Genomic DNA, 13,752 nt, shown 5'->3' with positions numbered 1-13,752 from the left:
GCAATGATAGGGAAACAAACGTCGAATTAGCTGATACTCAGCCACAAATAGATGAAAAAAGAGAGGTAAAACACTTATATATGTGACTGCACTGAGATTTTTGGATAGTATAATCATAATTAGTAATTAAAATGGAATTAATGCCTTCAAATTTTCTTTTGCCATAGATATCCTAGATTATCTACTACATTCTGCATTGATGAAAAGAAAAATTGGACCTGTTATAATGGGGGAAATTGCACTGATGGGAAGAGTAGAAGGTGTATCTGCCCTATAGGATTCACCGGAAGCCAGTAAGTGAAACACAAGTTGAACATACTCTCACATATTCTGGACCAATCAGCACTAATGGAAAAGTGATGTTTAGAGATGAATTAATCATTTTCTGAGAGGCAGATTGGGGAAAAAGAAGAAAAACATTCACGGAGTAAAGACGGGATTTTCCCGTGGACTTTGGGACCCAGACGTCGGGATCAATTGGGGGTCCTGAGCCCGCACTCTTTGGCAGTGAGATTGGCGGAGCTACTTTCCCGGAGGCGGCCTCCTAATTGCCTGCCTCTGGGAAAATAGCTCCAATTAAGGATGACGGGCAAGCGCCCGATGTTGCTGGCCCAATCAGAGGGCCAGCAGATCTGAAGCCTCAGCAGCCCCACCTGCTGTGGCAGGTCAGGGATCAAGAGGGTGCCTCAACATGGAGGCGCCCTCGTAGGGGTAAATAAAATAAAACCTCAGAGGGGCAAGGAGGCAGGCCCCTTGGATTGGAGGGGGAACCCTTCCAGATGGTTCATTGGGTCCGTGGGGGCTGCCTGTCGTGCCTGTGCCTGCCTCTTTGAGGGATGGAGCTTCTGGCTCCGATTGCCACCCCCCACCCCACCGAACAGCTGCAGGAGGCCTCTGCACACGGTGAGGGGAGGCTTTGCCACTGGCAGGAATGCTGGCGAGCTTGTTATGTTACCCTTAATTGGGGTCTTTAGTATGCAAATTGGCTGCCCACCTCCATTCAGCAGGCGGCCAATCCACCCCCTGCCTGCTGTTGGGAAACTTCCCCGATGGCAGGAATGCATGGGGAGCCGTCCTATCCTGGATCCGTACTATTTTCCCAGCCACCCTGCCTCCAAGCTCGCCACCCCAGGGCCAGGAAAATTTTGCCCCAAGACTCTCAGGCTGCTCTTATTGCACCTCGCTCCTGGCAATTAAATGGAGATCAGTACAGGCAGGAAACCGGGCATAGCTCATCAGCACAGCCATTCAGCAGGGAACAGTGATAGGTACAAAGACAGCTAAATAAAATCTGAGCAAAACAATTAAAGGGAGATCACGGACATCTGGGGAGACAAAAAGCCAAGAAGATCTCAGCAGCATGTTCATTAATATATGTATCACATATTGAGCATTCATGAACAGATGGAAAAGTGTTCACCTATTTCCTAATAATTTTACAAGTAACAATATTCCTTTAAAATCAAAGTTAAACTAAAACTAAAAAGGAATATGATAACGTACGCATACCTGTGACTTCTCTATATCCTATTTATTCTTTGACAACTGTTTTATCAGAGAAATTCTGGAATCTTCTTAACTCTCAGATTTAATTTTTTTTCAAAGACATGGAACAATATCTTTGATCCAAAGTTTTTATTCTGTCCTTGTCTGTCACTTTGAATTTTGGCACATGATCCTTTTAAATAATAGCAATTGATGGAAGTAGCTTTCTCAATATCAACACGCTGCACATGTGGAGGAGGCGATGGCCAGCATTGTTAGGATGCAGGTTTGGATTCACATCATGTTTTGCAATCGTTGCTATTTTCCACCACAGAAAGGGGACAATCCTGCACAATCTCAATGTCATATTTCAGGACTTCTGACCATTTTTCTACAGAAAGGATTTGGGAGATAGTTACATTTGAATGTTGGGTTTTAAAGCAAAGAAATACAAGTTTATTTTTAAGACATTGAGATGAATGTTGTGAACAAGCTAATGGGCTGGTGTTAAATTCATTTCTAAAGAGATTACTATGAATAAATTTGCTGGCCTTTCTCAATAATCAATAAACAACCTGTTGTGTTGATAGGACCCTATCCATCAGCAGGAGTTCTCTGCCATAGAGCCCTTCCCTCAGGTTTTGAACACTGGGAGATAAAAGCATAGTCAGAAACACTCATTGGTAGTTAGGTTTTTAAAAGAAACCTGCAGGAACAAGCTTTCACCAGATTCTGAAGGTTAAAATGCAGGAGGGTGGTTAGAGGTTATTTTATTTAAACTCAGGCAACGGAACCCACTGATGTGGGGAAGAGCGAAGACCAAAGTACGGAAAGTCCTCATCAGGGAACTCCTCTTTGCTGATGATGCTGCATTAACATCTCTCACTGAAGAGTGTCTGCAGAGACCCATCTACAGGATTGCAGCTGCCTGCAGCGAATTTGGCCAAATCATCAGCCTCAAGAAAACAAACATCTTGGCACAGGACATCAGAAATGCTCCATCCATCAATATCGGCGACCCCGCTCTAGAAGTGGTTTAAGAGTTCATCTACCTCGGCTCAACTATCACCAGTAACCTGTCTCTCGATGCAGAAATCAACAAGTGCATGGGAAATGCGTCCGCTGCTATGTCCAGACTGGCCAAGTGGGTATGGGAAAATGGTGCACTGACACAGAACACAAAAGTCCAAGTGTTTCAAGCCCGTGTCCTCAGTACCTTGCTCTATGGCAGCGAGGCCTGAACAATGTATGTCAGCCAAGAGTGATGTCTCAACTCATTCCACCTTCGCTGCCTCCGGAGAATTCTTGGCATCAGGTGGCAGGACCGTATCTCCAACGCAGATGTCCTCGAGGTGGCCAACATCCCCAGCATATACACTCTACTGAGCCAGTGGTGCTTGAGATGGCTTGGCCATGTGAGCCACATGGAAGATGGCAGGATCCCCAAGGATAGATTGTACAGCGAGCTGGTCACTGGTATCAGACCCACCGGATGTCCACGTCTCCATTTTAAAGACGTCTGCAAACGCGACATGAAGTCCTGTGACATTGGCTACAAGCCATGGGAGTCAGTTGCCAGTGATCGCCAGAGCTGGCGGACAGCCATAAAGACGGGGCTAAAGAGTGGCAAGTCGAAGAGACTTCACAGTTGGCAGGAAAAAAGACAGAAGTGCAAGGAGAGCGCCAACTGTGTAACAGCCCCGACAACCAATTTTATCTGCAGCACCTGTGGAAGAGTCTGTCACTCTAGAATTGGCCTTTATAGCCACTCCAGGCACTACGTCACAAACCACTGACCACCTCTAGGAGCTTACCCATTGTCTCTCGAGACAAGGAGGTCAAAGAAGACGGCGACGACATTCACTTGCTGTGAAATAAAGCAGCTTTGTAATTCAAATCTAGCCTTGTCTTAACAGGTGTTTTCTCAGTCAACCTTTGAAATGATTACAGAAACACTCATGGGCGCATGTGAAAGACATGAATATCCAAGGGGATACTAATGCTATTGTACGGTTAGATATTAGACAATATGGGCACATCCCAAAACATACGACACTCAGACCACACACAGGAGTGACTAGCACTGCTGTACCCTAAAGAATATTTAAGATCCAAAGCTGTAACACTCCATAATACACGTGTGGACAGTGGTTCAACAGATTTATTGAAACAGCAACAAATAGAAAGAGTACTCGATCTTTAAGTAAAATCCTACCAGTTTATTCTCTAAAGAAGTAACTACATTTATTGGATTGCCTACTCTTATGCATTCAGTGCTAATCTATTGAGATTTTAATAGTCAAATTGACTAATGGATTAAGAAACTTAATCAAGAAAGAATTTAGGATGGTCAAGCTTACATATGCCTGTCAATTGCAGCACAGTTAGAGGTCACCTTCTTTTGGATTAATTTTGGCCTAGGGTGGTGTTTGAATAAAACCTAGAGAGACTATATTCCTTCAACACCAGAAGCAAACAAACCTGATTGAAATGTTTTATTTGAACTGAAGACAGAAAATGCTAGAAATACTCAGCAGGTTGGGCAGCATCTGTGGAGAGTGAAACAGAGTTAACGTTTTGATGAAAGGCCATCAACCTGAAAGGCTAACTCTTTCCTTCTCTCCACGGATACTGTCTGACCTATTGAGTATTTCCAGTACTTTCTGTTTTTATTTATGTTTTATTTGAAGTCTCCTTCTGAACATCCTGCAGATGCGAAGTCGACATTGATGAATGTGAATCGGGTCCTTGTCTTAACGGAGGTTACTGCCAAAACTTACCCAATAAGTTCCAGTGCATCTGCGACATGAGCTTTGCTGGTGACCGCTGTGAGTTTGATGTAAGCGATCTCTCCTTTTTCATCTCTTTATTACTCTGGCAGCATCTTTTTCAGCTTATTTCCTACTTCATACTACGAATGGATGATGAACCAGCAATTGAGTGGGGTTGATGCTCTTGCATAACCAAACCAATAATTCGGTTTATCTAAAAAGGACGATACAATTATGATATGCCGCTATTGTTCTTGATACTTCATACTGTTTAGAAACAGTTTGTGAAGAGTTTTTATTAACTTTCAAAATACACAACATGCAACATAGATTGTCTGAGGGAAATTACTTTCCGTAAACATTTAGCATTAGATATTTTAAAATAGAATTTCACACATAACTAAAAGATTGAAGTAAAAACTGCAGTTGCTGGAAATCTGAAATAATAACAGATATTCTGGAAATACTCAGCAAGTCAGGCAAAATCTGTTGAAGAGAGAAACAGAGTTAATGGGCTGAATTTTATTCTTGCGATGGGGGTTCTGGTTGCAGGCCGGAAGTTGGAGGGGAGACCCCGCCTTGGCCCTCCGTCGAACCCCATTTGCAATTCTACAAAGGGCAGCTAATTAACTGCCCGCTGTCCCTTGAAGAGATGAGGTCCTGCTTGCAAGAGCTGCCAGCCAGTCGGAAGGCCAGCAGCTCTGCAGTACCAGTAGCACCACGGGGAGCCTTCCCCATCCCAGACTAAATTGGAAGGAATCTTGAAGGCGACAGCCACATCACCCACCATCTTTCCATGAATTTTGATGGGGCCCCCTGCCTCTCTTTCTGTCCTTAGGGGACCAATAAAATTCAGCATTTCAGGTCGATGACTTTTCATCATTTTCCCGTTTTTACTTTTGCACAGCAGCTGTTCATCATTCTACCATTCGCACCTCCTCTAGACACACCTTTTGTTTCTATACTTGTCCCATTACCATTCCCTTTGGACTTGCACCACAGACTCTTATGTCTTTTAATCTCTCCTATCACAGACCTTCCATTTTCTTTTTCCCAGCCTTCCCCATTTTACATCTTTAATGTTTCCCAATTCTGATGAAAGGTCATCGACCTGAAACAATGGGCTGAATTTTTCCAGCTTGCCGCAGAGATCAAAAACGGTGGGGCGCACACGTGAGATTCGCTCTGCCGAGTCGCCGTGATATTTAGCGCGGCGGCTCATATAAATGGCTGGGACGGACTGCCCTGCATGATGATATGGAGGGGGCGGGCGCTCCGTCCACGGCAACGGCGTTTTTAAAGGGTTCCCAGTCCTTCAGGTTAATTTACATTTTTAAAGTTGCAGGAGTTATAAAATTAAAATTAAAAATTTATTAAAAGTTTCAATCCCCTCTCCCACCGCACCTCCCATGACTAAACATTTGATTAATTGCCCTCTCCCCCCCAAAAAAAAAAACTTAGCTCGCGATCCCAACCTTCCCCCCCACAAAGTTTATAACCTTTTACCTTCAACCCCTTCCCACCATCCTCTCCACCAATCGCATTAGTTTTCTCCATTCCCCCCTCCTCCCGCCCTGAAAACTTACCTGCTCCCCCCCCTCAGCCAGTGTTCTGCCTCGGATATCCAACCGTAATATCACAGTGGGATAGATGTCGACTAATTCATTAATTTAAATGCATTAACATATTTAAGTTGTGATGCCACAGCCAAGCGGTGGGGGGATGCCACCATGAGGCCTCGCTGCCAGCGGTTATATAGGGGCGGGGCCATCCTGGTGTCGAGGCCCGTGGCGGGCCTCTCCCACAGGTATTTTCCGGGCCCCCTCGTCATGACCCCCAACGTTGGAGGCCCAGTAAAATTCAGCCCAATAATTCTGTTTCTCCCTCCACTGATGTTGCCAGACCTGCTGAGTATTTCCAGCATTTTCTGTTTTTATAACTAAAAGATTGATAATTTTGCTGTAATTTGAGAATATATATTGTGATTATCTCATTATATTTTAATTTCCAGTGCAGATTAAATAAAAAGGAACAATTGTAGCTAGTTTAAAATCCTTGGCTTTGCCAGGGTGAAGTACACAGAATTAGGATAATCAGCTATTTCACCTTACTTTGATGTTTAACAGTTTTAATCACCTGGTTCTGCTGTTTTCTTTCAGCTAAAATGATAAATGATTAAAAATGATAAATGATTTTGTGAAAATTATATATTACATCACACATTTAAAAATGAAATTTTACTTACAATTTCACAGTTAAATACCTCATTCCTTATAGTCATCTATGATCATGAGTCCACAAAATCCATCTTTCTGGGAAGAGACATTAAGTTTCATTTAAGTTTTTTTTTTAGAAAATAACAGTTTAAAAAAAAATGTAATGGTGCAGAATTCACTCAAAACTGATCAGATTTTGCAAACATGTGAAACGTGGAGTGCAGCTCAAATAGCTTTTGTGTTATTTCCAAAGATTTGAATGCTTATATTATAAAGGCACACTTGTTTACATGGAATAAATAGAACTATATAAAATTTTACAGCACAGAATTAGGCCACATATCCCAATTGGTCCATGCCAGTTTTTATGCTCCACACAAGCCTCTTCCCATCTTATTTCATCTCACCTTGTTATTATATCCTTCTATTCCTTTCTCGCTTATGTGCACGTCTATTAAATTCATCATTATTTGCCTCAATCACTCCATATGGTAGTTTCACATTCTCACTACTCTCTGGTTAAAAAGGTTTCTCCTGAATTCCTTATTGGGTTTATTAGCGACTCTTATATTTATGACCATAATAAAAGCAAAATACTGCGGATGCTGGAAATCTGAAACAAAAACACGAAATGCTGGATTCACTCAGCAGGTCTGGCAGCATCTGTGGAAAGAGAAGCAGAGTTAATGTTTCGGGTCAGTGACCCTTCTTCGGACCCATAGTTTTAGACTCCCCCACTGGTGAAACATCTTCTCTACGTTTAGCCTATCAAATGCATACATAATTTTAAAGACCTCTATCAGATTACCTCTCAGTCTTTTTTCTGAAGGAAAAGAACCCCAGCCTGTTCAGTCTTTTCTGATGTTCAATATTAAAAGAAACTGAATCTTCAGTGTACAGAAGGCAGTGTGGTAGTGTCACATGCTCAAACATCATGGAATGATCTCCTAATGCTACCATGTTCCTGAAATCAGGCACAGGGCTATAGGTCTTGGGTATTATAGCAGAATTGCTGGATGCCTAAAGCAGGTCACTCATCTGTGCAGGACTATTGGAAAGTGCAGGAGTGAGAGACAAATTGGATAACTCTTTCAAAGAGCTGGCACAGGCAAAATGGGACAAATGGCCTCCTTCTGTGATGTATTGTGCTTTGATCTGTGCTTTTGAATATGGGTGGTAGCTGACAAAAAGAAACTCACGGGGGGAAAAGAGGAAAATAAAATTATACATCGGCTCTGCTGCCTCTCAATCCAAAAATATCGGACCATTCACGAACTGGCAAGGAAACTAAAAGAAACTGCATGTTATATATCAGAATAATACTTGGGATAAAGTCACTGCACAAGTTTAGGCAATACAGAGTGACGTCTCACCACCCCAGATCAACTCTTGCAAATCAAATCCACCTTGAAATCAAACTCCTTCCTATTGTTTATTAATTCAATCACTGCGAATATGATCTTTAACACCCCCAGTCACAATAGCAAATCCCCAGTCACAATGACAAATTAGACACACAATTGGCTATAATGGTCTGGGAAGTTGGGTATTATAAAACAAAAGGCCAGTGTTCACCTTCAGAGGCTCTGGCATAAACGTGGCCTGACAGTGGAACTGCTTCCAACTAGTGACAAGTAACTCTCATCAAGGTACAGAGCAAATTATAAACAAATTCACTGGGAGGTACATGTGCCTCAATGTCAGACTTGGAGCACCTCAGAATGTTCCAGCTTCAAATGTTTCCTTTAAAAAAAATTGTTTGCACAACTGTTGAAATTTCTGCTGACCCATATACAAAGTTTCAAATTACAACTGCATGAATTACAGAAATTGATGCCATCAAAAACTGTACCAGTATCAGTAGCACGAGATAAAAATTCAGCCGAGAGTCCTTGCTTAAGTATAAGCACCTATTTTCACAGTGATTTCCGCCGTTTTGAGTGAAGAGTAAATCTCTCTCTTAAAGCTACTTTTTTCTCTGGTAAGTGAGAATTGATTTTAACAAGGTTCCACTGCATCACAAATAGTAATTGCTGCAGAACATTTCAGTGCTTTCAGGAAAGTTTATAAGAGGTAACATTTGATGCTAAAAGCAGGCTCACAGGATTTTGCTTCAGAGTGCACTCACAAAGAAGCACAGCATCAGTGCAAAGTGGCTTCAGTGTAAATTGAGAGTCAAACTGACTCCAAGATTAAGTGAAGTGAAACACTCTCTCAAGGGAGTCCCACTCCACTTTATTATGGTTCCAGGTTGAGTGCAGATACCAGATTCAGGCTGCATTTGCACTATAATTGCAGCATCAGTCAGTGCAAAGCACTATAGTTGTTGGCTAAGTGCAGAATTAAGTATCTCAGTCTTATGAACTCAGTCCTGAAAGTGCTGGAATCTGCAAGGCTACGGACCAGGTGCTGGAAGGTGAGTTTAGACTGGGTGGCTAGTTTTTTCAGACAGCGCAGACACAATGGGCTGAATGGCCTCTTTCTGTGCCATAACTTTTCTATGGTTCTATGATGGTGGTTGCAATAAGGCACCCAAATATCTAAAATGTCCATCTAACTGACCAAAAACGTCTTGATTTCCACTTTACAATTTCACCAGTGATTTAAAACTGATCAATAAGTGGTTACAATTCTTGTAAATAAAGTGTTAGTCCTTGTTGCTGTGTTGTTTTTGAACAGGATTTCAACAAAAATAAAAAATCTAAGTACACGGGTTATTTTAAGCACTACCTCGATAAGTATTTCTATTTAAGGTTTAGAAGTGTTCTGATCATTGTTTATTTCATATATGCATTTTATATATACGTGTTACAAATATTTAATATTTTTCCTGTTTTATAAGTTATATTTTTGACTAATGATGAATAATAAGGCAAAATAAACAAAGCATGATTTTTTGGAGGTGGAGCAGGCTCAAAGGGTTGTATATCATGCTCCTGCTCCTAGTTCTTATGTTCTTATATGTAATGGAGCTGCCCTGGTCAGAAAACACAGACCAAGGAAATTATGAAATGCACACAAAATAGAGTATGATCACTAGTATATTGAAACAAAATAAAAGACATGGGAATACCTGGGTCATTGAAGTTGTGTTTGTCCTTTTCCCACAGTTTGTATACAGATTTACTTAATTGTATTTTCAGCAACTTCAAACGATAAAATTCCTTAATAGCAATCAAATCTATAAAGTAAGAATGCGTGCTGACTTGGCTTACCATTTATTGTTCATTACTAACTTCACCAACCATTTCTAACATTTCATGTCTCATCACTTTGTTTCTCTGTCTGTATTTTCTTGATCAAACCACATTATCTGACATAATTCCAGAAGATGAACTGCTCCCCCAATTCCTAATACACATGATTTTGTTCTGCTTTTCTCTGTATGTATGAGAATCCATACTTCTGGGGCATGTGCCCACTGCTATCACATGAAGACTTAATAAACACAATCATCATTGCTGTATCTGTGTGTCTCTGTTCCTATGCTTTGTTTACTGGTAAACGTGTATATGTAAAAAAACATACAAAGGGAGTTACTCTGTACATTTGTGTTCATGTGTTGTATTTATTGTGGTCATATTAATGAAGTATCAGCGCAATTTTTGCCCACATTTCCAAAATTCCTTCCTGGACCAAATCACTTTTAACTCACGTTAATATTTCTATGATTTTTTTTAGGGTGCAAGAAAAGCACAGGGAAATGGGATTAGAACAGATGTTTCCTGTGGGAACTAGCAACAAGACCTATTTCTGCCCTACATTTTTGTAATTCCATAACTCGGAAATCCAGTGGTAACGTTTGTTTTTGGCTTGGGAAGGGGTTGTTAGATATTGATTAAAGATGATGAAACAATATTATTCACACTTGCCTTTTAACTTCTATCATATTTATAACAGTCACTATAAAGGTGATGTTAAGGTAGTGGGGTGGTCAACAGAGGTCTAGCATGCAGCAGTAGAGGAGATAATTTAAAGAGGGACGCAACTATTTCAATTCAAATAGCAGCAACGGTGCATCACCATGCCTGACATTGCTGGACATGTTCGGGAAAAGGAAGAAGATGGTGACCAAGAAAGTCCATGGCTATTGTACGACCACCAGGGTTCAGTGCTATCCCAGGCAAAATATCTACCATGCAACAGATCTATTTCAACCTCACAGAGGAACAATATGTGAAGTGGCTGTGCTTCTTCAAGGAAGCTATAGATGCCATGTTCTAATTGCTGGAACCAGAGCTGCAATCAAGCAGCAACATTAACACTATGCTATCGTTAACAAGGAAAGTGGTGATATTATAGGCTTTTTCCAGGCACACCCAGGTTACATATGCTCTGCTGGTGAATATGCTAACATTAGCACTGGGAAACAGCAGCAGAAATGGGAGGAGGAGACCCCAATAGATTTTTTCAATAGAAATGCATTCCCAAGTTACAAGTCTGCATTGCGTAAACCCATGTCGACCATGTATGGAATATCCCAAGGTATAATAGGGGATGCAACTCATCAACATCCACACAATCTGTGACCACTAGCAAACCGTGATGCATGTTAATGTGCAGTTTAGAGGGAGTGGCCACTATACTCATACTCAGGAGGCGATCACGCCTCCGCCAGGCCTGGGAATCCAGTCTGGATTTTACGGTCCCCATGCCCTTAATTGGTCTTAGGTGGGACTTCCACATCATTGAGGCAGGATGTCCTGACTAATGCAGATGCCGGCCAATCAGCGGGCTGGCAGCTCTTAGTCCCAGTAGCACCATCGGGAGCAGTGGCCACTGTTGGGACTGCAATCCATCTTCCACATGAAGAGGAAGGATGGCCCTGGAAAAAGGTAAGTTGTTGGGGCCTCGCCGGGGGTGATCGGTCGGGCCCCGGCGAGGTAAAGGGTATCGATTGAGGGGGCGGGAGATGTGTTGGCCGTTGGGGATGGTTGGGGCATCAGGGGTAGCCCTCCGTTGAGCACAGGGTACCCGAACAGGACGGTCCCACCTCCCACGACCACCAACCCCCCCGCCTCCACCCCAGGCCATCAGAAAGCCGTCTACTTTTGTCTGGCAGCTTTGCTCAGCCCTGGACTGCCCATCGGTAAAATCTCCATGGCGATGGGCGGAGGCCCTTAATTTGCCACTTGGTCTGGGGCGGGCAGGCCATTTTCCGCCACCGCCCTGCGTAAAATGGCGGTTGAGGCGGCAGCAGGTCGGGAAGGTCCCCGAGCCTCCCACTCCATTTAAACCACCCCCCCCCCCCCCCGCCCCCACCCCAATCCCCGCCACTCTCTGGGGTGGGGGGGGGGGTGCAAAATTACAGCCATTAACTCTATTTGTCTCTCCACAGATGCTGTCTGACAGAGTATTTCCAGCATTTTCTATTTTTGTTTCAAAATATCTTGTTGCTTGGTTTGCCAATGTATAGCGTAAGCTCACAATATGTTGACTGTATTAACTGAAGATTTGCACCTAGCAATAGTCATACAACATGATCAGAGAATAATTATTAAGCAGATGGTAAGGTAGTCATCATCCTTCAACTGTGAGAACTGTTGTGGCTGGTGTCCACTATGATTCTTTCCCTCCAGCAATTAATAAGGTTGAAGTGTGCTTTTTAAAAATTCTGTAAGTTTCTATAGATCAGTTGCTTCACACACAATACCATTCAGTTCTAGGAAAAAGGCATGCATTTCTATAACAGCTTTCACAACACAAACAGCAATGAACAGACAACCGGTTTTAGTGCTATTAGTTGAGGGATAAATATTGGCTAGGACATTGGGAAAAACACCCATGTCCTTCTTCAAAACCCTGCCAGGGGATCTATTCTGTTCACCTGAGGGGGCAGATAGGCCTTTGGTTTAATGTATCCAAAAGACAGTATAGAGGTATAACTATTAATATACCCGATGATAGTGGAACACTAATTTCCAGCACTGCGGTATGGCGGAATGCAGGTTCATTCCTGCACTTACTCACAGTGAGTTCCTAATCTCGCCATTCTGTCAGAGAAACAGTCCTGTAGGCCTCATCCTAGATGTGGGGAAGAAGCACTCAACTGGTGCTGCAGTTGTGAACCTCCAAATGTTGGCTGAAGCGAGACATTGGGCTGAAATTTAATCGCGCGGCGCATTCCTCGGCAGTGTGCTTTCAACCCCACCCCCCCGACATTTGTTCCCTTTGACCCTCAACCCCTTCCTACCATCCCCACAGCCAATAATAAATGTCTTCCCCAATCCTCCGCCCCGAAAATTATATTTCTCCCCCCTCCCCACCAGGTTCTCGCCTCGGAACACTGTGCGGAGTTCTGAAGGTGCACGACGGCTGAATGGAGGCCTTAAAATCGGCATGGGACGTCCGCCGCCTGCAAGTAAGTTTATTAGCATCTCATTTATGTTCATTTGAATATGCAGATGTAGAGCCCGCCACCAGGCGGTGGGGAGGGGGGGGTGCAACTGTGAGGTCCCGCCACTGCTGGTAATATGTGGCAGACCCTTCTTGATGTCATGCGTTGAGGTGGGCCTCTCCCTGCAACATTTTACCGGCCCCCGCGCCACAACTCAGCCCATTATATTGTCTGAGAACAGGAAATTTCTCACCTCCTCACTGAAGTGGCAGTGTATGTGTGTCTGAGAGCCGCTTCTCTTTAAAAGGAAAGACGTAACCAAAAAATTTGCCGTTGTCAGGTGTATGCAGTGAATATTACAGTTAAATTGAAAGGACTAAAGTAGTCTGCTGAAAGATGAACAAAGTACAAAGTGGGCGGCGCAGTGGTTAGCACTGCAGCCTCACAGCTCCAGTGACCTGGGTTCAGTTCTGGGTGCTGCCTGTGTTGAGTTTGCAAGTTCTCCCTGTGACCACGTGGGTTTCCTCCCGCCGCCAAAGACTTGCAGGTTGATAGGTAAATTGGCCATTGTAAATTACCCCTAGTATAGGTAGGAGAATGGTAGGGAATATGGGATTAATGTAGGAGGGGATGTGGTAGGGAATATGGGATTAATGTAGGATTAGTATAAATGGGTGGTTGTTGGTCGGCACAGACTCGGTGGGCCGAAGGGCCTGTTTCAGTGCTTTAACTTATGACTCTACAACTGAGGAGAAAGTAGGGTCACCACAAGAGGAGGAATTAGGGAGGAACCAGAGCACATTGCAATGAAAGGAACATGGAGTGAAAAGAAGGGAAAGATGAAAAGGAAGGGGTTACCAAAGGTATGTAGAATGAAAGGCATTGACTTACACAGAAAAGGAATGCACTTTGGTGGTTTAAACAGAGAGTCACTATGGCTGAA

The 13,752-nt window shown here is 43.1% G+C and overlaps 2 protein-coding genes across 2 annotated transcripts in view; both read left to right on the top strand.

Moving 5' to 3' along the window:
• Positions 1-10,543, top strand: part of LOC137373011 (complement factor H-like) — a 621,771-nt gene extending 611,228 nt beyond the window's left edge. The window contains exon 17 of the mRNA XM_068037709.1: positions 10,530-10,543. The gene's annotated coding sequence lies outside the window, so the exon portion shown is untranslated. The remainder of the gene's footprint in view (positions 1-10,529) is intronic.
• crb1 (crumbs cell polarity complex component 1) overlaps positions 1-13,752 on the top strand; it is a 114,941-nt gene that overhangs the window by 87,249 nt on the left and 13,940 nt on the right. The window contains 2 exon segments of the mRNA XM_068038082.1: positions 168-293; positions 4,198-4,324. Of these exon segments, the coding sequence (XP_067894183.1) occupies positions 168-293; positions 4,198-4,324 (253 nt within the window).

This window comes from Heterodontus francisci, chromosome 8, assembly GCF_036365525.1.
Source record: "Heterodontus francisci isolate sHetFra1 chromosome 8, sHetFra1.hap1, whole genome shotgun sequence".
Lineage (NCBI taxonomy): Eukaryota > Metazoa > Chordata > Chondrichthyes > Heterodontiformes > Heterodontidae > Heterodontus > Heterodontus francisci.
The sequence above is the reverse complement of the archived record's forward strand: the minus strand, read 5'-3'. Positions and strand labels throughout refer to the sequence as shown.